Source organism: Somniosus microcephalus, chromosome 8 (assembly GCF_052327205.1).
Source record: "Somniosus microcephalus isolate GS21.2 chromosome 8, FLI_Smic_1.0, whole genome shotgun sequence".
In the NCBI taxonomy this organism is placed as follows: domain Eukaryota; kingdom Metazoa; phylum Chordata; class Chondrichthyes; order Squaliformes; family Somniosidae; genus Somniosus; species Somniosus microcephalus.
In genome coordinates, this window is record NC_140994.1 from 197,370,134 (window position 1) to 197,394,643 (window position 24,510).

The following is a 24,510-nucleotide window of genomic DNA, read 5'->3' on the forward strand; positions in this document are numbered from 1 at the left end:
TGTTTGGAAGGAGGGAAGAAACATCATTCTGAACATCTACAGGTGGGTGTTATTTGGGGCACTCTCCCAAAGACTTTGTATTTTAGGTGGGGGAGAAAAGAAGAAGCAAGGCCGGATCATCAAGGGGTGTAGTGTGTGTGTGTGTGGCTCTTGTTAAAAGCTAGGCCACGCACACCACTAATTAGCATCCCTTCTATTGCCTGGCCTGGGAGAGCTGGGGCTGCCCAGGCGAAGTCTTTAATTTCATTAATTGCATCGTTAAGACCTGCTGCAGGACTGAGCCTGGGCATCTCCAGCTTTCCCAGGTGAAGACATCTTCTCCCCCTGCCAGAAGACCACCACCACCAAAGACTTTTAAACTCCATCGGAGAGTGCACCCCTGCCAACACCCATCCACCATCCTGAGTGGCAACACTGCCCTTGCGGCCTCCCTCCTTCCCACCCCCCTCTCTCTCTCTCTCTTTGTCTCTCTCTGCCTATTTCTCTAAGGCACCTCAGTTTCATCTCTTTTTTATTAATTGCCTATTGAGCAGAGGGGAGACGGCCCCTCTCCCAATTTCAATCAGTAAGGGGAGAGGTGTGTCTTCATTTTAATCAGCTCCCTCTGCTCAATAGAGGACAAAAAAATTACCCGAGGCCATTAAAACCTTCAGGCCTGTGACTTGGGGTGAGTGTAGCCCTTATAAAAGCACCCCAGAATGGCGACTGCATCTTCGCCGGTGGCGGGGCAAGTCAGGACTTATGCGGGAGTGGCAGCCACAGCCACAGCTGCTCCCGCTGCTTCTGCTGCCCCGTCACCATTTAGATTAATAACAAAAAAGCTTGGGGTGAAGAGCTACACTCACCCCACTATGACCATTGAGGCCTGCGTCAAAGCCATGGCTGGGGTTGTTGGCCCCTCAGCCATCGTCGCGGCCTCAAAAATGTATGGGAAGGCTGTATTCTTCCTGGGGTCGGAGCGGGCAGTGTCCCTGGCCGTCACCAAGGGACTCACCGTGGGCGGGACCTTCCTGCCGGTGGATCCTCTCGAGGCCACCGCACAGAGGATCGTCGTTTCCAATGTCCCGCCCTATGTTCCTGGTGAGCTTCTCCTTCCCCATTTACGTCAACTTGGGGAGGTGAGGTCGGGAATCACACCCATCCCGCTCGGCTTCCAGGAGGCCAGCCTTCGCCACGTCTTCTCCTTCCGGCGCCAGCTGTTTATCCAGCTGGCGCGGGATGAGGACACTGACGGGGCGTTCATCGTCCTCCACGAGGGGACCGCCTATCACGTCTTTTGGACGTCGGACGGTATGCGGTGCCACGCCTGCAAGGAGGTGGGGCACATCAGGAAGAACTGCCCCGCGTCCAAGGCCACCGGATCATCTCGTGCGGCCGAGGCTGGCGCCGCCGCCGCTCCTCCCCCCGGGTCTGCCCGCGCGTCAAGAACGTCTGATGCGCGGTTGACGTTGGGGGCCGATGCCACCAAGGCCTCCGGCGGGGGGGAGGGAGCGTGTCCGGCCGGAAGGAAGGCGCGGGGAAAAAAGAAACACCTTAGGGCGGGTCCCCCCGTGGATGGTCAGCCCTTGCCCCTTGAGCCCTTTACACCCGCGCTCCTCGCGGAGTTGATCGGGGCAGACGCGAGCGGGAGGGGCCTCGTGCCTGAGCCTGTGGCCGCAACTGCCGCAGCGGTAACGCCAATACCTGCGGCCGGGCTCGGGCCCGAGGAACCCGACAAACCTGCTCCGCCGGAGGGAGCTGAGGAGGAGGCCTTTGCAGGCATGGAGGTCTCCCTTGGCGGAAAACGTAATTGACGTTCTATTGGTGCCGTTACCCCTCGCCGGGTCAGGCGGCCTGGGGTCTGGGTCGGGCGAGCTCGGGGATAATGAGCTCGCCCAATGCGACCCGGACATCTCCCAGGGGCTGCTCGACCTGGTTGAGGATTTTATTCAGAACACCCCATCCGCTGGGTCGGAGGTTGGTGGCGGGGAGGAGGATGGCCCCCTGGCTACGTCTCTAGTGCCGGACGTACTGGAGGAGCTGGGAATTGTTCTCTCCCCGGTTTCTCCAGTCGTTCCGGCGTCTGGGGCGGAGGGGAGCTCTGAACTGCCGCCGTCTTCTGGCCCAGCACCCCTAGAGGAGCCCAGGGAGGAATCCTCTGCCGCCGATCCTGGGGTGGGATCCGGGCGGAGGCGGGGCTGGCTGGTGCGGCCGAGCCGTTCGCTGCGCACTGCGCGGTGGATGGGTTGGCCGCTGGTGACGACCCCCTGGAGGAGGATGGGTACTCGGTGATGGGCACGGAGGATGATTCGGACTCCAGCGCCGACGAGGCGATGGACGACCTCGTGCCCCTTGCCGAGTCTCCCCTCATTCCCGTAAGGGAACTCCGGGATTTTATGGCCACGTGCCTGGGTCGGCGCAATAAGGTCCGGCTGGCCCTCGACAGGTGGTCGGAGCTGGCGCTGCTCATCGTATCCGTCCGCGCCGCCGTTAAGATCATGGGTGCGGACGAGGGTGTGAACCCGCTTGAGCTGCGTCGGCTCAGAACGTTTCTCACTGGGCTGCTGAGGAAGTGGCGGCTGACCAGCGGCTGCGCTTCCTCCCCCCGTTAGGTGTAGGTAGAGGTTGCACTATGCTTCTGACATGAAGATAACCATAGCCAGCCTCAACATCAACGGCAGCAGGGAGGCGTGCCGCAGATTCAATAACTTCTCGGTCCTTTGGGACGGGAAGTATGCAGTGTGCTTCCTGCAAGAAACCCACACCGTTCTGGGAGACGAAGCCACGTGGCTCCTGGAGTGGCAAGGAGGGGTCAGCATGAGTCACCTCTCCAATAATTCCAGCGGGGTGGCTATCTTGCTGGCCCCGCATTTTCAGCCGGAGATCTTGGGGGTCAAGGAGCACGTGCCGGGCCGCTTGCTCCTGGTCACTGTTCGCCTGGGGGGTGTGCCGCTCCATCTAGTGAACGTGTATGCCCCTCAGGCCGGTGCGCAGCAAGTGCGCTTCTTTGAAGAAGTGTCCGCTCTTCTGGGCTCCATTGACGTGGGCGAGTGCGTCATCCTCGGGGGGGATTTTAACTGCACCCTCGAGGCGAGGGACCGTCCGGGTCCCCCGCGATGCCCGCCGGCGATGGAGAAGTTGAGGGACCTGGTCGGGTCCTTCGACTTGGTGGACGTCTGGCGAAATCTTCATCCCGACTCCAGCGCCTTCACTAGCGCGAGGTCTGGAGGAGGAGGGCCCAGAATCGACCGCCTCTACATTTCCCGGGCGTACGTCTCCTGTGTTCCGGCAGCTTCCATGCGGCCGGTGCCGTGCACGGACCACCACCTGGTGTGGGCGGAGCTCGTTCCGCTGTGCGCACGGGGGGGTCCGCGTACTGGCACTTTAACAACCTGCTGCTGGAGGACGCGCGGTTCCGGGATTCATTTTGTCATTTCTGGGCCGACTGGAGAAGGAAGCAGGGGGGCTTCCCCTCCTTGAGGCTATGGTGGGACGTGGGCAAGGCTCACGTCCGTCTCTTCTGTCAGGAGTACGCGAAGGGGTCGACCAAGAGGCGGGAGGCCCGGGTCGGGCGGTTGGAGAAGGAGGTGCTCGACCTGGAGTCCCGTCTCAGTCAAGTCGTCGAGGACCCGGCCCTGTGGAAGGTGTACGAAGAGAAGAAGGGTGCGCTGAAGGACCTGCAGCTCGTCGGGTCCCGAGGCGCGTACGTGAGGTCGCGGATCCAGCTCCTGCGGGACCGGGACCACGGCTCCCCCTTCTTCTACTCACTGGAAAAAAGACGGTGGTCCGTAAGCAGCTCTTGGGGCTGCTGGCCGACGACGGATCTCTGGTCTCGGATCCGGAGGGAATCAACGCGGAGACCCGCGCCTACTACGGGGCTCTGTTCTCTCTGGATCCGTCCAGCGAGGATGTGCGCAGAGTTTTGTGGGAGGACCTGCCGAAGGTCAGTCCGGAGGGCGCCGAAAAATTGGACGCTCCGCTAAGCCTGGCGGAGCTGACCGGCGCCCTCCGCCAGCTCTCTAGGGGAAAGTCCCCGGGGCTGGACGGGCTGACCGTGGAGTTCCACAGGACGTTCTGGGACATCTTGGGGGGCGACTACGCGCGGGTCCTGGCGGAAAGTTTGGCGACCGGGGAGATGCTCCTCTCTTGGCGCAGGGCGGTCATTGTCCTGCTGCCTAAGAAGGGCGATCTCTGCCTCCTTAAGAACTGGCGCCCAGTCTCCCTCCTCAGCACGGACTATAAAATCTTTGCCAGGGCCATGTCTGCTCGCCTTGGCACCGTGCTGGCCCACATGATCCACCCCGACCAGTCCTACACGGTCCCGGGCCGGACCATCCAAGATAATATCCATCTGGTCCGGGACCTGGTCCACCACTCCCAGAGGGCTGGTCTGTCGGTCGCCTTCCTCTCCCTGGATCAGGAGAAGGCGTTCGACAGGGTGGATCACGAGTATCTCTTCGGGACCCTGCGCGCTTTCGGGTTCGGGACGCATTTCGTCGCCCGGATCTGACTTCTGTATGCCGCCGCAGAGTGTCTGATTAAAGTTAACGGGTCCTTGACGGCGCCCCTTCGCTTCGGGAGGGGGGTGTGTCAGGGATGCCCCATGTCCGGTCAGTTATACACCATTTGCGTGGAGCCATTCCTGCGCCTCTTGCGGAAGAAGTTGACGGGACTGGCTCTGCAAGGGCCTGGCGTGGAGGTGGTCCTCTCGGCTTACGCCGATGACGTGCTCCTCACGGTCACGGATCCCGCTGACTTGCGGAGGATGCGGGAATGCCAGCAGATTTACTCGGACGCATCCTCCGCCAAGATCAACTGGGAGAAATGTTCTGGACTCCTGGTGGGTCAGTGGCAGGTGGACTCCCTGCCGGTGGAGTTCAGGCCCTTCGCCTGGAGCACCACGCACCTCCTCTATTTGGGAGTCTACCTTAGCCCTGCCGAGGACGCCTGGCCGGCGAACTGGCAAGAGCTGGAGGCCAAAGTCACCGCTCGCCTAGGACGCTGGACAGGACTGCTCCGAGTGTTGTCCTACAGGGGTTGAGCGCTGGTCATAAACGAGCTGGTGGCCGCCATGTTGTGGTACCGGTTGGTCACTTTGATCCCTCCCCCTGCGTTTGTCGCCAAGATGCAGAAGAAGCTCATCGACTTCTTCTGGGACAAAAGGAAGCACTGGGTCTCTGCCGCGGTTCTGTGTCTCCCGCTTAGGGAGGGCAGTCAGGCGCTGCAGAGATACCTGTACGTTGAGATTCCTCCAAGATGGTGTGCGCTGGCGACGTTTTTCTTCCGCCAGCTGCACGGCCTCAATTACGACACGCAGCTCCTGTTTGTGAAAGTGGGCGGTAGGCGTGCCGACCTGCAGGAGCTGCCTGTCTTCTACCAGGAACTACTATGGGTTTGGAACTACGTTGCTTCCAGGCGGAGCTCTCCCCCGTCAGGAGCGGCGGCTCTCCTTCGGGAGCCGCTGCTCAGGAATCCGCACCTCCACGAACGTGGGTTCGGGCGGCTGGCGGAGGGCAGGGCTGTGCCTGGCAATGTGACCAGAGTCGGGGACATGCTCGATGTCGGAGGAGCGGGCTGGATGGTGCCGGAGGAGCTGGGACAATGTCCGGCTCGCGGCCGAAGCCATCGAATCGGTGAAAGCGGCACTGGGCCCCGACTCCACTAGGTGTATCGAGGCGGCTCAAGCACGTGGGGCGATCCCGTCCGAGCTTACCCCCGTCCGGACGGAATTCCTCATCGGCGCCCAGCCCCGAAACTCCCCTCGGGAGCCGGTGCCTCACAACTTGAGCCGTCTTGAGGAAATACCCTCCGTGCCTTTTCATTCCGCGTGGAGGGGTTTCCTGTACGGGCTGCTCCTGCACACTCTCCACTTTGCCATCTTCGTCTGCCGTCTGGACACGCCTTGGCGTGGCGTCTTGCCGACTGGCGGTGGCAGAGGTCCCCAATGGAGGGCTCTCTATGCGGGAGTCCTCCCTTGTTCCATCGGGGACTTGGCCTGGAGGGTGTTGCACGGAGCGGTCCCGTGCAATAAAGTTTTAAGTAGGTTCATGGACTCCCGGGCCGCCTGCGTTTTTTGCGGCCTGGAGGAGTCCGTGTTTCACGTTTATATGGAGTGTGAGAGGTTGCAGCCCCTCTTTCACTACTTGAAGGGGCTGCTCCTCGATTTTTGGTTGCACTTCAGTCCCACGCTCTTGATCTACGGTCACCCGGTGCGGAGGGGAGCGGACAGGCTGGAGGACCTCCTTGTGGGCCTGCTCCTGGGCCTGGCTAAAAGAGCAATCAATTGGTCCAGGCAGTGGGCGGTCGAGGGGGTCGTCCAGCCGGATTGCCTGCCTCTCTTCCGCGGCCATGTTCGCGCCCGGGTGGCCCTGGAGATGGAGCACGCGGTGTCCGCCGGTACGCTTGAGTATTTCCGCGACCGGTGGGCGCCGCTGGGACTGGAGTGCATCATCAATTCGGAAAACCAAATTTTAATTTGATTTGTTAAGATTTAGTTGAACTTTTGTTTATTTACAGTCGAATTGGGTTTTTTGGGTTCAAATAAAAAGAGGACCCTCAATCACTAAAGACCTGTTTAATTATTTCTGTAGTCTGTGTCCTGTTATTCAGCATAACTACATTTGAAAACACAGACTCAACAGTGATGACCTGGAATTTGCTGCTGACGGAAGCGGAGACACTCCATGCTTTCAAGGGGAGACTGGATAGGCACTTGAGGGAAATAAACTTGCATGGCTATGGGGATAGAGTGGGGGAATGTGACTGGCTGGATTGCTCTACAGAGAGCCGGCATGGACTCGATGGGCCAAATGGCCTCCTCCTGTGCCTCTATGACTATGACTTCTAAAAACCTTGAATGGCTGTTCACACAAAGCTTAATTATATGTAATGGGTTTCATTAGAAATATTGTTATACTAAATATTTTCATTAGATACCAGCTTATGGAAGAAATGTTACCCTTTGATTCTTGCTTCATACTCCTCCTTCTGATTAGCCAGTTTCTGCACAAGGCTAATGTCAAGAGTTTGTAGCACACTCTTACTGGTAGGGAGACCATTCACAGAGACAAAGACATCACTGTTTTCGCTGCTGCCTGTGCATCCTAACAAAGACCCAACATTTCCTGGGGTTTCAGGAATCAATGGTGATATATTGAGCTCCACAGAGCTGCTTTCTAATCTTTCATCTGGGTAGGTGGTTCTGGAGTAAGAGTAAGAATTTGAGTTTTCTCTAAATGACATCTCGCAGGATAATTTAGGCCAGGTTGCATCGTCAACGCTCACCATATCCTCTGTGTTTACAGGCGAAAACTGTATATTATCATAAATTGAAAGTCTGCTTTCGTATGTGCTTTCATCCGATTCCCAAGTGTAGTTTTTCTGGATCTGATTCCAGCTGCCAGAGTTAGTCAGAATGCTTGATGCAGGAGCATTCTGCAAATAAATGGATCTCGTTTTAATCCCAGTTTCATTTAATAAGGAGGGGTGGTGTGCAGACTCATCCCTATGTAGCTGTACTGCAAAAATGCTGTGTAAAACATCAGGTGCTCCATAGGATGTGGCTTGTTGGTTGATTTCAGCATAAGAAGGGGTATTTTCAATGCTGGTTGATTGACATCTGCTTATAGGCTGGTTTACATCTGTCCTTGAACTAACAGATCTGATTTCTTTAGTCATTTTTGTTAATTCAGTGTTGTCAACTGCTGGTAAAGTATGAGAATTTGTGTAAAAAACATTTGTAATTGCGCTGTTCTTTTTGCATGTGTCTTCCCCGTTTGAAACTAGAGTCGAGGTTGATAAATCTGACTGTAGGCGTTTACTATCTTCTCTAACTGGCCTAGCATGCAGCCCATCTTGCAGAAACAGCTTGCTGTGTTCACATATCATCGTAGACATCAGTTGCTGGACTAAAGCAGTTCCTGTGGGATTGGGTTGTGGGTGTAAAATTAGTCCATGTTAGGAATTTTTATTAATGCATTCCAAAGCACTTGCTGTTTATTTATACAAACATTGCCATCCAAAAACCTTTGTGACTGGAGTCTAATTTTAGCAAAATCTTCTCAAATTATTGCTAGGTTATTAGTCATGAACGTTATTCACAAAGGCTTAGGACAAAAGCAGTAGAATAGCTACTGTGCTTATTTTGTGACTCAAACGATATTAAGTTTCAATTATGGAAAAAAAAAACAAGTTAGGGTTGGAAATTTTTCTAATCTGCTTCTTACAATTTCTATTAATGTTTTTGGTGTACCATCCCACAAGAATATACAAATAAAGGGAAACTGAATAGCATAGTGAGTTGGTACTTGTGCTTGAATGCGGCTCAAAATGTACCTTGAGTATTGTGTGGGAAAGTGGCAAAACCACTATCACTTCATAGTACGCAGATTGTTTGTCGGCAGTCTTCTGCTGGGACAAGTGGCTTGATTGTTTCCTCAGCCTGGTTGGTATGTGAGTTGACAATTCTGAGAGAGATTTATGGCCATTATCTGGGGTGTCTCAATAATGTGTCCTGTGTACCAGACTTGCAGCAAAATAGCTAAGTCTGGTATTTGAAAGGCTGGCCTGTTACCTGTGAGAATCTGCCTTGATGGGTCTTTCACTGCAAGAAGTGTTTCATAATGAGTCTAGCTTTGATTAATTGTGAATTATGTCTGAATCAAATGGAAGAGAAACGTAACTTGGATTGAAGTTCTTGCTTGGTATTTCCCATTTTGCTGTATTGCTGAGTCAATGGCTAATGAAGTTCTCTAAAATGTCTTCTATGAAAACTTTTCATCAAGGACGTGATTCAAGGTTACTGTAGTGAATTGCTTAATCTTGATTCTCACTTTTGAAATGGTTTTAAAGTACTGGTGAGGAATCAGTATTACTGTACTCGTTCTGCCGATTGATGAATTTCACCCATGTGTTATTTCTGCCTGTTAATCAAAACTAATTAGTATTTAGCCTGAATCATATGGTCTGTCTGTTGTTTTCTGCAGATTTTAGAGGTGTCAAGATTATGGGGTAACCCATACTTATTTGAGTGCACATGGCAACTATTTTTTGACCTCCTTTCTGCATTTCTGAAGGGTTGTTGCCGACAGGTTAATAGTTGGTAATATTATCATTTTCTATGTGTTCACTGTACATGCAGCGCATTTACACAACTTACTTAATATTCAAAACACTACCTCCAATCATAGTTTCAGGATCATCCACCTTTGGCCGCAGAATATTTGGTCCAAAAACTGTTGCTAGATTCTGAGCACTCATTTTATTTACACTTGAATAGGACTGAACTTCATCCAGGAATCTAAAATAAATAACTAATCAATATAATCTGAAGTAGTACAGGAATAATACACTGTGTGAAGCTGATATAAATCTAATTCTTCCATTAGCACAGTTAGGAAAAATAAACAGAGAAAGTTGAAATCTGTCCTTTTGGGGAAAGCAAAAAGAAAAGGAGGGAGGGAAGGAGAGAGTGAAGCACCAGGCATAAATTAAGTGAAACGAAACCTAGGGCTAGGGCTAGATTGGGCAGCCAACGTGGAGCATGCCATCTGGTAGCTCCAACAGGAGGCTCGGTGATTTTGAAGGCGGGGCCCCATTACCATACTCCTGGTGGGCTGCGGGCGGAATACAATTCTGGGCATTCTTGGTCCACCACTGTAAACCCCCTTAGGAGTGTTGAATATTGGGGTATGAGACCGTTTTGCAGGATGAATGAAGTCTTAAAACCTCAATGTAATGTATAACAGTTTAAATGACCCAATAAGTTACCAAACAAATATCCTATCAAATGTACGACAACCGGCTTTAAAACACAAATAATGCCGGAGAAGAAATTGTTTTTTTCAGATTTCTCTTCCAATGAAAGGTTAATATATCCCTTTAGAAAGCAACAAAATTTCACTCACCAAAAGTATCATCCTTAAACTGCCAAGACAACTTTTTAGTTTGAACCAATAGGACAGTGCGCACATTAACTTAAAGCTGATCAAAAAGTGTTCCATGGTCGTCTTGCAGTTTTTCTCCTTGTGTTAACTTCCAAACCCATGATTGGTTAAACAGACAGTAAATAGACTAGGGATAAACTGGTCATTTTCCGGTTGGCAGGCTGTAACTAGTGGGGTGCCGCAAGAATCAGTGCTTGGGCCTCAGCTATTTACAATCTATATTACTGACTTGGATGAAGGGACCAAGTGAAGTCTATCCAAGTTTGCTGACGATATAAAGCTAGGTGGGAAATTAAGCTGTGAGGAGGACACAAAGAGCCTGCAAAGGGATATCGACAGGTTAAGTGAGTGAGCAATAAGGTGGCAAATGAAGTATAATGTGGGGAATTGTGAGGTTATTCACTTTGGTAGGAAGAATAGAAAAACAGAATATTTTTTAAATGGTGAGAAACTGTTAAATGTTTGTGTTCAGAGAGATTTAGGTGCCCTCTTACAGGAAGCACAGAAAGTTAGCATGCAGGTACAGCAAGCAATTTGGAAGGCAAACTGCATGTTGGCCTTTATAGCAAGGGGGTTGGAATGCAAGGGTAAGGAAGTCTTACTACAATTGTACAGGGCTTTGGTGAGAGCACACCTGAAGTATTGCGTACAGTTTTGGTCTCCTTATCTGAGGAAGGACGTACTTGCCTTAGAGGTGGTGCAACGAAAGTTCACTAGATTGATCCCTGGGATGAGAGGGTTGTCCTATGAGGAGTGATTGAGTAGATTGGGCCTATACTCTCTGGAGTTTAGAAGAAAGAGAGGTGATCTTATTGAAACATACAAGATTCTGAGGGGGATTGACAGGGTAGATGCTGAGAGATTGTTTCCCCTGGCTGGAGTGTCTAGAACTAGTGGCACAGTCTCAGGATAAGGGGTCGGCCATTTAAGACTGAGATGAGGAATTTCTTCACTCAGGGTTGTGAACCTTTGGAATTCTCTACCCCAAAGGGCTGTGGAGGCTGAGTCGTTGAGTATATTCAAGGCTGAGATAGAGAGATTTTTGGACTCCAAAGGAATTGAGGGATACGGAGATCGGGCACAAAAGTGTAGTTGAGGTCGAAGATCAGCCATGATCTTACTGAATGGCAGAGCAGGCTCGAGGGGCCATATGGCCTACTCCTGCTCTTAATTCTTATGTTCTTATGATTTTGCACACTTAATTCCCTGTCCCCATCTATCACATTCCACACCATTCTATCAAGTGTATCCTGAAATTGCAACTACAGTGAAATTAAACGTGTTCAAATGGGCTTCACTTGTCCATGCACCAAAGGCCCGAGTGTTTTTTTAAAGTTATGTTGCTGCAATGCTGATTTTAGGTCATTGCAGACACTCGACAGTTGAGGAAAAGGCAGAAGAAACAGCACAGTTGTTTGAGAACTAATCTTACACAATTCTCACTGAAAGAAATGCGATGGGGCTGTTCCTGTATGGCGCCAGGTTTCACTGGCATCTCGAGCACTTGGCACGACTCATCCATTCCAGAGTTAAAATCGTGTCCGAGTCCTAACTGTCATAGGACCGACTTTTGTGTATTTATAAGGCGAGAGCCTCAAAGCCTCCTGAAACCTGGGAGTAAAGATAGTGACCGGTGAGAGTGCAGCAAGAACCCGGAGATAAGGACGGTACCATGATCTTAACTCCCTTGTACGCTCCATTCTCATCAAGTGTGGGGGTTAAAAATCAGGGCTTTTCTTTTTGAATCACAATCCGGAAGTTGATCACGTGTCTAAATACAAATACTTCCTTCTAATGCCATGAATCTATAAATCAGTCTTTAAATATCCATAAACGGTGCTGTCAGTTAATTCGCTTGATTAATTATTCTGCTTAATTTCCTACAATTTCCCACTCCCTGGAGTTACTTTGACATCACTGGCCAAGGTTTGACTAATTAATTGACTGTTAGTCACGCGACAGGCACGAAATGAGCTTTCCTGCTGGAGAATACAGATTGGCCAGGTTTCTGTCAAAAAGGCTAAAAAAAAATCCTCCAGAATGAAGTCACGCAGCAGGGAACTATTGATTAGTGTTAAACACAAAATAGTATGATTAATATTTCAATTTCTAAAAGCAAGAAACATCCCCTTAGTTCTCACTGGGTTTTCGCAAACGTACCTACATATGTACTGCAACAGGTTAAAGTTTGCAGGTGGGATGGATGTCACTTGCTTTTTTAGTTCCTCTATTCCCTGTAATGTAACAGAACAGAATATAAGTGATGCAATCATCAATTTATAAAGCTAATCTGTATAATCCCTACATGAAACCCATGGTGATGTGACAAGGATATAATGTTTAGTAATAAATGTATAAGTTGTAAAAGATCCTGAAAGTGGATCTGTGTAATGTATGGAAAATGTTATAATTACGTGAAGGAAATGTTACTCCAGCAAAGGAATGAGTGAGGCGGATGTGACTTGAATATTCAGTTTGGTTTGACCCGATCTCAACCAAGGCCATTGAACTCAGAGCCAGAATTGACTGCCTGGAATAGGATGAAGGAAAATCTGACTCTAAACATCTAGTCCTGTTTCAGTCTAAAATTTCTTATAGGATAGAAAATTCGACCATTTGACGAGCTGTCCGAACCAAAATTCAACTAGATTTGTTCTAGTCAAATCCCTTTAAACGGAGTTAATTTATGTAGCCTCACTATTGTACATTTTTCCAAAAGTAGAATAATAAAATATCTCTGCGACTAATTTCATTTAAATCTCCATTAAGCCTGGTGAATGGTAGCTAACTGTCATGGTATACATACCTAACATACTCCCAGGGGAACCTAGACAGATAACAGCTGAGATTTGTTTGGCTTAGCTGCATATTTGCATGTAATATTGTAGGGAATGTCACATCTGTGGCCAGCACTCACTTAGAAAATAGAAGGACCGATCCAGTTAGAATTTCATTAAATTAGTAATAAATTTATAAGTTGTAAAAGATCCTCAAAGTGGATCTGTATAATGTATGGAAAATGTTATAATTACAAAATATAACATTTTAATCACTATTTTATGTACTCTTTCAAAATATGTATAACTACATGATATTTGGCAGTGTTGTATGGTGAGATGTGAAATGTAACATTAGTACTTCGTGCACCACAGTTATAGGTGGTGTGTTTTTCTGATGGCCTCTGCCACCATTGATGCTCATGTATCAAGAGTTCTTTTGTTCTGACTTTTTTATGTATCAGAGATTGATTAAGTCATATGTGAAACTTCAATGTTTGGACTTTAAATTGGTTGAAAAACCTGCTTTGAAAAGTCTTTGAAGCTGCTTTTCAGCCATTTTTAAGTTGCTGCCCCCTCCAAAGTGGACAGTGAGAGCCAGAAGTAAGAAAGGAAATAGATAAGTAAAGGGATTTAGAATCACTTTGTTAAAGAACAGGTACAGAAAAGATTGGTGGGAACATAGAGAAAAGGGGATTTTTTTTTAAAAGACCACAGAAAAGGGGATAATTGCTGCAACAGGGTGGAGCTTAGGTGTTAATTAAAATTGTTTATTTATGTTTCAGTGTTTAAGATTAAAGAAATAAAGGTAGCAGATTTTAATATAGTACTAAACTATCAGTCTTTGTTTTAGCATCAAAGCACTTGTGTTGAAACACTTCTCACTTTCAAAGAGATAGAATCATACAGCACAGAAGGAGGCCAGTTGGCTCATCGTGCCTGTGCCGGCTCTTTGGTACAGCTTTCAACTAGTCTACATACACAACATCAAACACACTACCTTCATCAACCCTCTCTGTTACTTCATCAAAGAACTCGATCAAGTTAGTCGAACACAATTAACAAAACCATGCTTGGTTTCATTTATTAGCCCATGGCCTGTTTCTGTGCTGTAGATTCCTATGTAATTCAATGCATGTACTAAACATCAGAAAATGCTGTCTAGGCCCCACTCTCTAGAACTCGCTCCCTAAAGCCCTCCATATCACTTCCTGTCTCCCTGGCTTTATGCCTTTTTGAAACCTACCTATTTGACAAGCAGCAGCAGCAACAACTTTTATTTATATAGCACCTTTAGCGTAAAGAAAACCCCAAGCAGCTTTAATGATAGGAAATGGACACCAAGCCAGTGAAGGAGAGGTGATCAAAAGCTTGGTCAGAATGATAGGGTTTGAGGAAACTTTTTTTTTAAGGATGGAGAGGTGGAGGGGTTTAGAAAAGAAATTCCAATGAGCAGGAACCTGGTAGGGAATGATCCGCTTTGTAGGCCTCGGGCAGTGCAGAGAAGATCCACAAGGTTGGTCCCTAGTGTGAGTTACGAAGAAAGTCAAGAGAAACAAGCTTACAAAGCAACCACCATGACAATCTTTGGGGTGCCTCTGCCCCTTTAACTGCCCAACACCTCTTCTGGTGCTGCAAAACTACCACAATATTGCGATCAAGAAGTGATCAACACATGGAATGGACTTTCAGAAAGAGTAGTGGAAGCAAAACCCTGGAATCACAAAGAACTAGATGCTGTAAGATGGGCCAAATTGTCTTCCTCATCTGTTATTGTGATCTTGTTGAGGGGGTGCCATGTAGATAAGGAAGAGGAGGGGCCAAGGATAGAACCTTGGTAGACTCTGGAAGTGATGTTGCGAAGGTGAGAAAAGAAACCATTGCTGGAGATACTCTGGCTATGTTCAAATACATAGGAGTGGAACTATGCAAGGGCAGTCACATGGAGCTGAACAATGGAGGAGAGAGTTTGGTGGAGAATTGTATGGTAGACCCCATCAAATGCTGCAGAGAGTTTGAGAAGGGCTAATGCACTACAGTCAAAAATTTTAGAAACCAGCAAGGGATGACTAAAAAAATAATAGAGGGAGAAAATAGCTTATGAGAGAAAACTAGTAAGAAATATAAAAACTGACAGTAAGAGCTTCTACAAGTATATAAAAAGGAAGAGAGTAGCTAAAATAAATGTTGGTCCCTTAGAGGACAAGACTGGGGAAATAATAATGGGAAACAAGGAAATGGCAGTGGAATTGAACAAATATTTTGTATCTGTCTTCACAGTAGAGGACACTAAAAAATCCCAGTAATAGTAGAAAATCAAGGGGCAAAAGGGAGGGATGAACTTAAACCAATCACTATCACTAGAGAAAAGTGCTAGGCAAACTTATGTGTCTAAAGGCTGACAAGTCCCCTGGACCTGATGGCCTGCATCCTAGGCTCATAAAAGAAGTGGCTACAGAGATAGTGGATGCATTGGTTGTAATCTTCCAAAATTCCCTAGATTCAGGAAAAGTCCCTGCGGATTGGAAAACTGCAAATGTAACGACCTTATTCAAAAAAGGAGGGAGACAGAAAGCAGGAAACTATAGGCCAGTTAGCCTAACATCTATTATTGGCAAAATGCTAGAATCCATTATTAAGGAAGTAGTAGCAGGACATTTAGAAAATCATCATATAATCAAACAGAGTCAACATGGTTTTATGAAAGGGAAATTGTGTTTGACAAATCTATTAGAGTTCTTTGAGGAGGTAATGAGCAGGATGGATAAAGGAGAACCAGTCGATGTAGTGTATTTGGATTTCCAAAAGGCATTTGACAAGGTGCCACATAAAAGGTTATTGCATAAGATAAGAGCTCATGGTGTTGGGGGTAATATATTAGATTGGATAGAGGGTTGGCTAACAGAAGACAGAGTCGGGATAAATGGGTCATTATTACAGGACTTACAAAACTATTACAGGGCTTGATAGGATGGATGCTGGGAGAATGTTTCCCTTGGCTGCGGAGTCTAGAACCAGTGGCCACAACCTCGAGATAAAGGGTAGGCCATTCAGGACTGAGATGAGAAGAAATTTCTTCACACACAGGGTGGTGAATCTTTGGAATTCTCTACCCCAGAGGGTTGTGGAGGCTCAGTCATTGGGTATATTCAAAACAGAAGTCAATAGATTTCTGACTAGTAAGGGCATCAAGGGATATGGCGATAGGGCCGGTGAATGGAGCTGAGGCAGAAGATCAGCCATGATCTCATTGAATGCCGGAGCAGGCGTGAAGGGCCGAATGGCCTACTCCTGCTCCTATTTCTTATGTTCTTATTTTCAAGATGGCAATCTAACTAGTGGGGTGTCACAGGGATCAGTGCTGGGGCCTCAACTATTTTCAATCTATATTAATGACTTGGATGAATGAAGCGAGTGTATTGTAGCCAAATTTGCGAACAATACAAAGATAGGTGGGAAAGCAAGTTGTGAGGAGGACATAGAGTCTGCAAAGGGATATCGATAGGTTAAGTGAGTGGGCAAGAATTTGGCAGATGGAGTATAATGTGGGAAAATGTGAAGTTATCCACTTTGGTAGGAAGAATAGAAAAGAAAAATATTATTTAAGTGGAGAAAGACTACAGAATGCGGCAGTACGGAGGGATTTGGGTGTCCTCGTACATGAAGCACAAAGTTAACATGCAGGTGCAGCAAGTAATTAGGATGGCAAATGGAATGTTGGCCTTTATTTCAAGGGGGATAGAGTATAAAAGTAGGGAAGTCTTGCTACAACTGTACAGGGCGCTGGTGAGACCACACCTAGAGTACTGCGTACAGTTTTGGTCCACTTATTTAAGGAGGGATATACTTGCATTGGAGGCAGTTCAGAGAAGGTTCACTAGACTGATTCCTGGGATGGAAGAGTTGTCTTATGAGAAAAGGTTGAGCAGGTTGGGCCTATACCTATTGGAGTTTAGAAGAATGAGGTGTGATCTTATTGAAACATACAAGATTCTGAGGAGGTTGGACAAGTTAGATGCGGAGAGAATGTTTCCCCTCATCAGGGAATCTAGAACGAGGGGGCATAGTCTCAGAATACGGGGTCGCCCATTTAAGACGGAGATGAGGAGGAATTTCTTCTCTGAGGGTCATGAATCTTTGGAATTCTTTACCCCAGAGAGCTGTGGAAGCTGAGTCATTGAATATATTCAAGGCTGAGATAGACAGATTTTTGAACAACAGGGGTGTCGAGGGTTATGAGGAATGGGCAGGAAAGTGCAGTTGAGGCCAAAATCGGATCAGCCATGATCTCATTAAATGGTGGAGCAAGCTCGAGGGGCCGAATGGCCTGCTCCTGCTCCTATTTCTTATGTTTTTTGGCCACCTCTCTTATCTCCCACACTTATGCTGACTGTCCATTTTTACTCCTCTGTGAACTTTGTTGGGACTTTTTCCTGCATTAAAGGCACTAGATAAATACAGCCCTATTGTTGCCATGAAAAATAACATTTTTGTTAAGTCAGATATTTGACCCAACCATGGTAAATTATTTAACTGATTAACAACATTAATTAACTCTAACTACATTGTAGCTGCTGAATCATGTTACATCACCATTTCTACCAGATCCTGTCCTATTAAATGTCCAAACATCAAATATCAGAGCTAAATGTTTTCAACTGTATTTCTTACTGGGGGTTCTGTTGACCTGTAGACAGCCAGCAAGTCTAGGGAAATAATCTTATACAAAGTACAGAGATCTAAAAAAGGGAATGAGGGGCAAAGAGAGAGTATGAGAATAGATTCGTGGCTAACATAAAAGGGAACACAATGGTCTTTTTATAAACACATAAATAGTAAAAGGATAATCAAAGGAGGAGACCGATTAGGGACCAAAAAGAAGATATTCTTGTGGAGGCAGAAGGCATAGCTGAGATACTAAATGTGTACTTTGCATCTGTCTTCACTAAAGAAGAGTATGCTGTCAATGCAGCAGTAAAGGAGGAGGTAGTTGCGATATTGGATAGGATAAATATAGATAAAGAGGAGGTACTTAAAAGGTTGGCACTCCTCAACGTAGGAAAGCCACCCGGTTCAGATGGGATACATCCTGGGTTACTCAGGGAAGTAAGGGTTGAAATTGCATGGGCTCTGTCCACAATCTTCCAATCCTCCTTTGATATGGGTGTGGTGCCAGAGGACTGGAGGATTGCAAATGTTACACACCTGTTCAAAAATGGAGAGGGATAAATCTGGCAACTACAGGTCAGTCAGCATAACGTCGGTGGTGGGGAAACTTTGAGACAATAATCCGGGACAAAATTAATTGGCATTTGGAAAAATATGGGCTAATAAATGAAAGTCAGCACTGATTTGTTAACGGCAAATCGTGTTTGACTAACTTGATCAAGGTCTTTGATGAAGTAACGGATAGTGTTGACGAGGGTAGTGTGGTTGATGTTGCATACATGGACTTTAAAAAGGCGTTTGACAAAGTACCACATAACAGACCTGTTAGCAAAATTGAAGTCCATAGGATTAAAGGTACAATGGATACAAAATTGGCTAAGGGACAAAGCAGAGAGTAGTACTGAATGGGTGTTTTTCAGACTGGAGGGAAGTACACAGTGATGTTCCCCAGGGGTTGGTATTAGAACCACTGCTCTTTTTAGTATAAATTAATGACCTGGACTTGGGTATACAGGGCATAGTTTCAAAGTTTGCAGATCATACGAAACTCAGAAATGTAGTAAACAATGATGAGGATAGTAACAGACTTCAGGAGGACATAGACTCAGGTGAAATGGGCAAACTCATGGTCGTTGAAATTTAATGCAGAGAAGTGTGAGGTAGGAAGAATGAGGGGAGGCAATATGAACTAAATGGTACAAGTTTGAAGGAACAGGGAGACATGGGGTGTATGTACACAAATCTTTGAATGTGGCAGGACAAGTTGAAAAGGCTGTTAAAAAAGCATGTGGGATGCTTGGCTTTATTAATAGAGGCAGAGTACAAAAGCAAGGAAGTTGTGCTAAAACTTTATAAAACACTGGTTAAGTCTCAGCTGAAGTATTGGCCCAGAAATTTGGGTCTCCACGGGTGAGTACGCACGGGGTACTCACCCGTAAGCCCAATGGAAGTGCCGGTTTCCTGCATGCGCGGGAAACCGGCACTTCCGTTCCCCTGAAAGAAGGGGTTCAGAGTTCGAATGCGTGCGTGGGAGAGGCTGCGTGTGCGCATCAAACTTAAGGTTTTTTTTGCAGGTTTTCCCGGGAGGAAGTCTCCAGAAGTTACACATTTAAAAAACAGGCGTAAGGCCTGCTTTTTACAAGGTAAGTGGTGAAGTAATTAAAATTAAAACATTTTTTCCACAAGTTTATTATTGTTAAATACTTTAAAGCAAGGTAAGTTTATTTTTAGCCCCGTTAGAAAATAAAGGGCGAGATTTTCAGTTGCTAGCGCCAGCAGTTAGCGCCTTAAGAGAAGTGATTTTTGGGCGCTATGCGTGTAGCGCCCGTGAGCAGCGCTGTTTGCGCCCCGCCCCAAATTAAGTTGCCCGTTAGCGCCAGCGCAAAGTTTAGCGCCCGGCCGGATGCGCGCGCAGAAAATGACGTCACATCCTCGTGCAACGCCCTTTGGCCGCCCCGATTCCAAACTTCAGTCGGATCGCCCCATTGTGCGGCTGGCGGCCGGAGCGTTTGGAAAAAGGAATGCAACACAACCAGCGCGGGCCCCGGGGGGCGCAAATTAAAGGGGATGTGCTCTCCAGTATAAAGGCCAGCCTTTCTTCAGAAAACACTCTTGTGCAACGCATTTCTGGAGACACAACAAGGAGGATAGCTAACTGGTTTCAAGCAGCAAGAGCTCAGGTATTTTTGGACTCAGGCCAGAGCGCTGCAAGTGGCCTTTTGGAAATTTGAGTGTTTGCCAGGATTTGATGGGGGTTGCATGGGGTGCCAACGCGGAGCTGCAGCTCCATGTCCGTAGGGCTCGCAGACGCATTGTGAGAGGGGCAGCCCTGGCTAGAGGCAGAGGGGGCTACAGGCGTCGGCCACGTAGGCCTTACCCAGTCAGGCTATACCGCCAGCAGCGCTCCTACCTAAACATGAGTACCGCGCGATGTGTTAAAAGGCTCCGATTCCGAAAGGAGGTGATTGCAGAGATCTGCCACCTGCTTCGCCGAGATCTGCGGCCAAAGCTCAGGTGCAGGACGTCTCTGTCGGTGGAAGTGAAGGTGACGGTGGCATTGAACTTCTATGCCACCGGCTCCTTCCAATACGCTGCTGGGGACATAGCAAACATCTCCCAGTACGGCGCGCATCGCTGCATCCGCCAGGTGACCGAAGCACTGTTCAGAAGGAGAAGCCAATTCATCTCCTTCCCCATGGCCCTGGAGAGCCAGCATCAGCGCGCATTGAGATTTTCCAGACTTGGGGAATTCCCCTTGGTGCAGGGCGCCATTGACTGTACGCATGTGGCTTTGCGGGCCCCTCTGGAGCATGGCGAGCAGTATCGCAACAGGAAGGGCTACCATTCTCTGAATGTGCAGCTGGTGTGTGACCACAAGCAGCGCATCATGGCAGTCAATGCCAGCTTCCCAGGCAGCAGCCACGATGCCTTTATCCTGCGGCAGAGTACTGTGCATGACATGTTCCAGGCACAGCCTCCCCCAAGAGGATGGCTACTCGGGGACAAAGGCTATCCTTTGTGCACCTGGCTCATGACCCCGCTCCGCGCGCCCCGGACCGCTGCTGAAGAGGCCTACAACGAGAGCCATCAAACCACCCGCAACATCATCGAGCAAACTATTGGGGTCCTCAAGCAGCGGTTCCGCTGCCTTGATCGCTCCGGAGGAGCTCTCCAGTATTCGGCGGACCGGGTCTCCCAATTTGTGGTGGTTTGCTGCATGCTACACAACCTGGCTATCCGCAGGACTCAGGCACTGCCACCTGACGTTGGACCAGCACCTCAGGAGGAGGAGCAGGAGGAGCATGAGGAGGAGGAGGAGGAGCAGGAGTACGTTCCCAGGAGGGAGCGACCAGGGCCAAGGGCCGCACGACGCCACCTTATTACACGGTACTTCTAAGCCCCCTGTCAGGGAATGGCCAGGGGCCATGAGGGAAGATGAATGCAGCCGCTCCGCAAGCCCTCAGCTGGCGAAGCCAACAAACACTAAGAAGAACAACCATGGAGACTGCATGAATAAAGATAATTATTTATTACACAAAAATGAAAAGCCCTTCCCACATGAATCCCCCAAAACAATAAACGGGCCCCACAAAAAGCCCAACAAACGACTCACTCCCACAAACTGGGGAGGAGTCACTCCACATTTCTTCAAACCGGGCCTCAACGTCGGCCTAATGCAAAAAATAAGCCCTCCAACAACACAACCATGGGCAAAATAAAGATGGCCACCGCCATATAAAAGGAAAGCTGGCCACACCCTCTACTGAGTGGCCCGCGAGGGCGAGACCTTGCCCAGCCTTTTGCCTCCCCTGCCCGGCCTGCTGCTCCTTCGCAAGCTCTGCCCAGTGGCTGCTGCGAGGCTGGGGGAAGGCGCCTGAGGCTCAGATGCCCTTCCGCCAGATGCCGCTGGGGGGCGGCCTACACGGCGTTTGGGCCTCGAGGGGCCGTCTGCTGAGTGGCGCACCTGAGCCTGGCCACCATCAGCTGCAGCCGCTTGCCCTTGACGCCCCAGTGGGGGAATGGCGGCGACGGATGGCGCAATGTGGGCCAGCTGGCGTGTGGGATGCGCTGGCTGGTGCTGTGGCGCGGTGGCACTCGGCCGGGCCCGCACTGCAGGATCCGCAACAATCAGCCGAGGGGCGGCTTGCTGGGATGGTCCAGCGCGGCGGCTGCCCTGGCGATGCCTGCCTGAGACAGCGCGTGTGGCAGCAGTGAGTGCCCCTGTTGTCCTGGTGTGCGCCCGCATCACATCCGCCAGGGTCTTGACGGCATCAGTCAGCATGCGGCCACTCACAGCAGTTGCTGCCCCGAACTCGCGCACACTGGTCGCCAGCGACTCGATGGCCTCAGGCATGCGCCCCACCACGCTCATGAGCTCCGTGTGGCGCCGGTCCGAATCCTCAGCCATCTTATCCAGCTTCCGCACCTCCTCCGAGGTGAAGGTGTCCGGACTGGAGTCGCGACTCTCCCGCTGGGGAGGAGGGGGCCGAACTAGGGGACCCTTGCCACGTTGGTGGCGGCGAGTGTGCCGATCAGCAGCACTCCCCTCTGATCCTTGCCCCCTTTGGGGGGAAGGCCGCGGGCCACGCGCACGGCTCCTGGGTGGCTGGACGCCACTGGTCCCAGAAGCTGCATTGCCCTGCGACAGTTCCTCCAGGCACTCGTCCAGTGAGGAGGTGTCAAGCATTTCCTCCTCTCCTGCGGGACGTGACTGTTCCCCCGATGGTCCGGCTTGCTCCTCCTCCTCCTCCTACTCGGAGGTGCTGTCACTGGCAGCTTCAGGGTCCTGGTCGTCACCAGCTGAAAGCAGGAATGCACAAGAGTAGCTTCAGAGTGAGGAGACGGCGTCAGCGAGGGAGTTAGGACTGGTGGCATTCAGCGCATTGGTGGGACAGTGGCAAAGGAGGTAGCTCGGATGGGCCAGTGCGACGCGAGAGGGCCAAAAGGCGAGGTCCTTACCATTGCCGGGCAGTGGAGGGTCGGCTACTCCGCACGCTGTGGGGACGAGCACACGGGCTCCCATGAGCGCACACACGCGCTCCTCCAGCCGAGTGAGCTTCTGCAGCTTGGCGCGGCCACCCCTGGCACGGGCCTGGCGATTAAAGGCTACTTTAGCCTGCAAGAGAAAGGACGGGCTGTAAGTGCGCAGTGTAGCCCTGATGTAGCGTGCACTGCCTCCCATGGTGGAATAGCTTGGCCAGAGTGAAGCCCTGATGTAGTGTGCACTGCCTCCCATGGTGGAATAGCTTGGCCAGAGTGAAGCCCTGATGTACTGTGCACAGCCTCCCATGGTGGAATAGCTTGGACAGAGTGAAGCCCTGATGTAGTGTGCACAGCCTCCCATGGTGGAATAGCTTGGCCAGAGTGTAGAGTGCCGAATGGCCAATTGATGCTCATGACTGTCCCAATGCTGCTGGCTGAGGGCTGGCCAATAGGACTTTCAGCTCCCTTTGCCCATCATGTCAGGTGTACATGCAAGAATGAGGAGGAGACTGGAAAGGGTACTCACCCTGACAATCCTGGTCAGGTCGTTGTATTTTTTACGACATTGTTTGTGGGTCCTGGGGGCATCGCCGGTGAACGTCACCCTCTGGGCGATCTGCTTCCAGGCTTTGGTGTAGTTGTGGTGGGTTGGATTCCTCCCACTCTCTGGGAACAAGATCTTGCGCCTCACCTCCAGAGCTGTGACCATTATGTCCCGATCACCCTCTGAGAAGCGCAGGGCACGCTGACGGGCCTTCTCTGGCGTTGCCATGACTCCCTGGGGCTGAGCAGCAGTGTTGAGGCCTCTTTGCAAGGCTGCAGTGTGCAGGGCGTGGCAGCAGACCAATTCGTCCCTTCCCCCTTTAAGAGCTGGTCGGCGCCACGGGGTCTGCTGTCAGTCCAAAAATGACCGCACCCGCGCTGCGCCCCGCCTGGGCGCTATCCCTCTGGACCGCCGGCTTAGCGCCTAAAGATAGTAGTGGAACGCCTCTTTTAGCGCTCCACCAACCTCTTAGGGCGAAGCCACTGAATTTCCGGCAACGGGGCGCAACTTTGGGGCGGGCGCTAACTTCGGGCGGGCGCTAAGGTTAGCGCCCCAAAACTGCCTATACTGAAAATCTAGCCCAAAATATTTTTTTCAAAAATTTTAATTATTGTTTAAAATAGTTATTTCATGTAATTTATAGTTTATTTAAAAAATGTGATTTAAAAAAAAATTTATTTGAATATTTAGTGATGTTTTGGGGCCCGTAGTATTTCTAAGTTTTGAATGGGCATTTCCCTACTCCGATTGGCTCCCCATGGCCCACGTGATCCCAGGGGACGCATCGAACTAACTGCGCCCCTGGGATACGCAAGCACTGTGCTCCGGCAGTTGGAGCAAGCCCCGGATTGGAATTCCACGGGCGCCCACAGCACAACGGCCGGCGCGCTAGGTAAGTGCGGTCGGAGGCTTGCACCCGCGGGAAGCCCCCGACCCGAATTTCTGGGCCAATGTATCCAATTCTGGGCACCACACTTTAGGAAGGATGCTTTAGAGAGAGGCTACAGCAGAGATTTACGAGAATGGTACCAGGGATGAGGGACTTCAGTTATGTGGAGAAGCTGGAGTTGTTTTCCTTAGAGCAGAGAAGGTTAAGAGAAGGTTACAATCATGAACAGTGTTGATAGAGCAAATAAGGAGAAACTGTTTCGAGTGGCAGACGGGTCGGTAACCAGAGGACATAGATTTAAGGTGATTGGCAAAAGAACCAGAAGCGACATGAGGAATAACATTTTCAGTGAGTTGTAATGACTTGGAATAAAAGGATCGTGGAAGCAAATTCAGTTGTAACATTCGAGAGAAAATTGGATAAATACTTGAAGGGAAAAAAATGATAGGGCTATGGGGAAAGAGCTGGGGAGTGGGATTAATTGGATAGCTCTACCAAAAGAGCTGGCACAGACAAGATGGGCCAAATGGCCTCCTTCTGAGCTGTATCATTCCATCATTCTATGATTCTAAGTGTGAATGAAAGAGAAAGTGAGCGAGTTTGACTGCGCCCAAGGATTGGTAATCTAGTGTAAATCCAGGGATTGGAGAAGTTATTGCAAGAAAGAGGCCCATGTGCTATCAACATTCAGTTCTCAGCTGAACAGACTTTAAATCCTTTAACGGT

General features: G+C 49.5%; 1 protein-coding gene across 1 annotated transcript; it reads right to left on the reverse strand.

Moving 5' to 3' along the window:
- Positions 1-6,933: 6,933 nt before the first annotated feature.
- Positions 6,934-8,020, reverse strand: LOC147114020 (uncharacterized). The gene has a single exon (XM_085996181.1). The coding sequence runs from the start codon at positions 7,873-7,875 to the stop codon at positions 6,934-6,936; it is 942 nt and encodes a 313-aa protein (XP_085852307.1). The 5' UTR covers positions 7,876-8,020.
- Positions 8,021-24,510: the final 16,490 nt, after the last annotated feature.

Excerpts from the sequence above, each read along its gene's own strand:
- LOC147114020 (XM_085996181.1), bottom strand. The coding sequence starts at position 7,875 with ATGTCTACGATGATATGTGAACACAGCAAGCTGTTTCTGCAAGATGGG.